A 3,854-nucleotide genomic window follows, 5' to 3' on the forward strand; every position below is an offset into this window, starting at 1 on the left:
CAGCCTCACAATCCCTATCATTTTGGGCAGATTTCCCTATTTAATATTCCAGTCTCTTCTGACTCCCACCTTGGTTTTGGCCCTGGGGAATCTGAGGTGATATATATTCTCATATTTTGTTTGGGCTGTTTTGTGTTTGCTAGGCTGGGGACAGATAGTTTAACTCCAAGCATGTGCAGGTAGTGCTTTCCTGGAGGGTGAAGGAAGGACTTTTAGCCAGACATGGAAAAGTCAGGGCATCATGTTACTGTTTAACATCTCCTGACCAGAGCAGACATCATTATCATTATGGCATTTTTTTTCTTACTGAACCTGATATGCTCCTCACCTGCCTCAAGAGACACCAGGCAGCCACTGTCAAGCAATTGAAATTAGTGTATAAGATAACACTGCCCCCACTCAAACCTCTTACCAAGTGCCCTGTTCTTCCTGCAGATGAATGATGCGCCCTGAGGATGGGGGAATCAAATCAGTCAATGGCCACAGATTTTATTCTCATGGGGCTCTTCAGCCACACAGGGCCACACTTGGTCCTCTTCTCCCTTGTGACTGCCACATTCACCATGGGTCTTCTGGGCAATACCGTCCTGCTCTTCCTGATCCACACTGACTCCAGGCTTCACACACCCATGTACTTCCTGCTCAGCCAACTGTCTCTGTTGGATATTGGGTTTCCACTTGTCACCATCCCCAAGATGGCAGCAGACTTCCTGCAGGGTGGTGGCTCCATCTCCTTTGTGGGGTGTGCAGCTCAGATGTTCTTTCTGATGCTGATAGGTGTCTCTGAGGGTGTCCTGCTGTCCCTCATGTCTTACGACCGCTACGTTGCTGTTTGCCACCCCCTGCATTATCCCATGCTCATGAGACGTGAAGTCTGCCTGCTCATGGTGGGCACTTCCTGGCTCTCAGGTGCATTTGTGGCCTCCATCCAGACCTCCATCACCCTGCACTTTCCCTACTGTGCCTCACGCATGGTGGACCACTTCTTCTGTGAGGTGCCTGCCCTACTGAAACTCTCCTGTGCCAACACATCTGTCTATGAGTTGGCGCTGTCTATCTCTGGGGTGCTGATCTTGCTACTGCCCATTTCACTCATTGCCATCTCCTATGGCCACGTGTTGGCAGCTGTTCTTCACATGCACTCAGCAGACGCCCGACACAAAGCCTTCACCACATGCTCCTCACACATCACTGTGGTGGGGCTCTTTTATGGGGCTGCTGTGTTCATGTACATGGTGCCAGTTGCCTACCACAGTCCACGGCAGGACAATGTGGTCTCTCTCTTCTACAGTCTCATCACCCCTACACTCAACCCACTCATCTATAGCCTGAGGAACAGAGAAGTGCGAATGGCTTTGGTCAAGGTCTTTGGAAGAGCTGCCTTCAGGCCAAACAGATGACCTCTTTGCCAGTAAGTTCTTTCAATTATGTAAGAAGTAAATAATGCCAATCTCACACAAACTCATGAAGAGAAGACAGAAACACTTGATAACTCATTTTATAACACCAGAAAAGCCCTGATGTCAAAACCTGACGAGGACATTATAAAATTAGAGAACAGCATTCCTCATGAATACAGCTGTAAAAGATCCTTCAGAAAATATTAGCAAAATATCCAGTCATATATAAAAAAGATCATGACCAAGTGAGGTTTCCTTCAACAATCCAAGTTCAATTTGGTATTTGAACATTAATCAGTATAATTCACCAAACTGACAGAGGAACAGAGAAAAGTAAGTGATTCTCTCAATAAACATTAGAAAAGTATTTGACAAAACTCAAGACCAATTAATCTTTTAGAATTTTAAAAAACTCAGCAAACTTGGAATATAAGGAAACTTCTTCAATACAGGTGTCCCAAAAGTCCGTGGGGAAAAAATTATAACAGACATCTTGGAACGTGTTCACCGTAAGTGGGAGAGAGTCTTTGCGTATCTGTAAAAAGAGGTGGCCAAAGTAAGAAGAATATTTTGTAAATACTTTGTGAAATTTTGTAATGGATATTTGTAAATAAAGGTACAATTAACTACAATTTCCAGTGTTTCCCCCATATATGGCAACTTTGGGGACACCCTGTATAATAAAAGCATATATACAAAAAGCATACCTCTAACATCAAACTTAATGGGAAAAGACTGAATTCTTTCCCCTTCAAGATTTGGAAGAAAGCAAGAATGTCTTTGCTCATCCTCCCCATTTAACTTTGTACTGGAGGTTCTAACCAGTAAATAAGAAAAAGACATAAAGCTGTAAAGATTTTTTTTAACTATCTGTTTGCAGGCAACCTAGTTATATATACATAAACTCGAAAAATCTACAAACTAGGACTAATAAGTGAACACAGCAAGTGAATACAGCTTGTAGGAGACAAGTTCAATATATAAAAATTATATTTCCATGCTCTGGCAACAAACAATTGTAATATAGTATGTTCACCATAATAATAATTATAACAATATAAACAAACAAAAAATAACTAGCAATAAATGTAATAAATATGTGAAAGACTTCTACATTGAAAAATACAAAACAATTTTTTTTTACTATGATAGAAGCAGCCTTTGTTGGTTGCAACACAAAGTGTAAGAGGATATAGAATGGCTCCCACTCCTGGGGCAGTGTCCACAGATTCCGTCACCACCTTCCAAAAGAACAAAACAATTTTGGGGTGGTTCCTGTAGGAGTAGGACACCGGCCCCATATGCCAGAGGTGGCGGGTTCAAACCTAGTCCCAGCCAAAAACTGAAAAAAAAATTTTTTGTGAAATAATTTTTTAAAATAAAATGAGAAAATATGTTCATGGAGGAGACTCAAAATGGTTATGGTGGCTATTCTCCCAAAAAATAATCTATACTCTCTATACTCCCAAAATTGATCTATAAATATATATACATATATATGTGTGTGTGTGTGTGTGTGTATATATATATATAAAATTTTTTGAGACAGAGTCTCACCCAGTCATTGTGGGCTTGAGTGCCATGGTGTCATAGCTCACAGCAACCTCAAACTTTTGGACTGAAGTGATCCTCTTGCCCCAGCTTCCCAAGCAGCTGAGACTACAGGCACCCGCCACACACCTGGCTCTTTTTAGAGACAGGCACTCACTCCTACTTGGGCTGGTGTCGAACTCCTGAGCTCAACCAATCCACCTGCCTCAGCCTCCCAGAGAGCTAGAATTACAGGCGTGAGTCACCACACCCAGCCCTATAAATATATAAATATATATAAATCCTAATATAAATCTCAAGATTTTCATAGAAACTCACAGCCTGAATCTAAAATTTATATAGAAGTTACAAGTGACTTTGAATAAGCTGAGAATTGTGAAAATAAAGAACAAAGTTAAAGGACTCACTATCTAATTTCACAACAAAATAGAGTCCAGAGATAACCCCACACATATTCAGCCAATTAATTCTCTACAAAGCCTCTGCAGTCAAAGAGAGAAAAAAGGTGAATCTTTTCAACAAAGTGTGCTAAAGCAACTGTATGCTCACAAAGAAAATGAATTAATATTGAACTATCTCACGCCCATACACAAACACTGAGATGGATCATATACTTGAATATAAAACCTTATACTTTTATAAGAAAACGCAGGACTGTGCCACAAAGTAGGCAAGAAAACGTTTAGCAGGGCACAAAACGTGCCAAACTGAAAACAATTAAAAAATGAGAATTGAAACAATTAATAAATGAGATTTCATTATAGTTAATAACTTTGCTTATCAAAACATACCATTAGGAACATGAAAAGGCAGTCTGGGAGAAATGTCTTTGATAACATATCTAACGAAGAATTTCTATTCATAAGGTATAAAGAGCTCCCACAAACTTAATTTTTTTTTTTT

General features: G+C 40.3%; 1 protein-coding gene across 1 annotated transcript; it reads left to right on the forward strand.

The window, feature by feature from the left end:
* Positions 1-423: 423 nt before the first annotated feature.
* LOC100953896 (olfactory receptor 2Z1-like) lies at positions 424-1,400 on the forward strand. Its single transcript, XM_003796623.2, has one exon. The coding sequence runs from the start codon at positions 456-458 to the stop codon at positions 1,398-1,400; it is 945 nt and encodes a 314-aa protein (XP_003796671.1). The 5' UTR covers positions 424-455.
* The last annotated feature ends 2,454 nt before the right edge of the window (positions 1,401-3,854 follow it).

Source organism: Otolemur garnettii, unplaced genomic scaffold, assembly GCF_000181295.1.
Source record: "Otolemur garnettii isolate 467f Iridium unplaced genomic scaffold, OtoGar3 scaffold00105, whole genome shotgun sequence".
Taxonomy (NCBI): domain Eukaryota; kingdom Metazoa; phylum Chordata; class Mammalia; order Primates; family Galagidae; genus Otolemur; species Otolemur garnettii.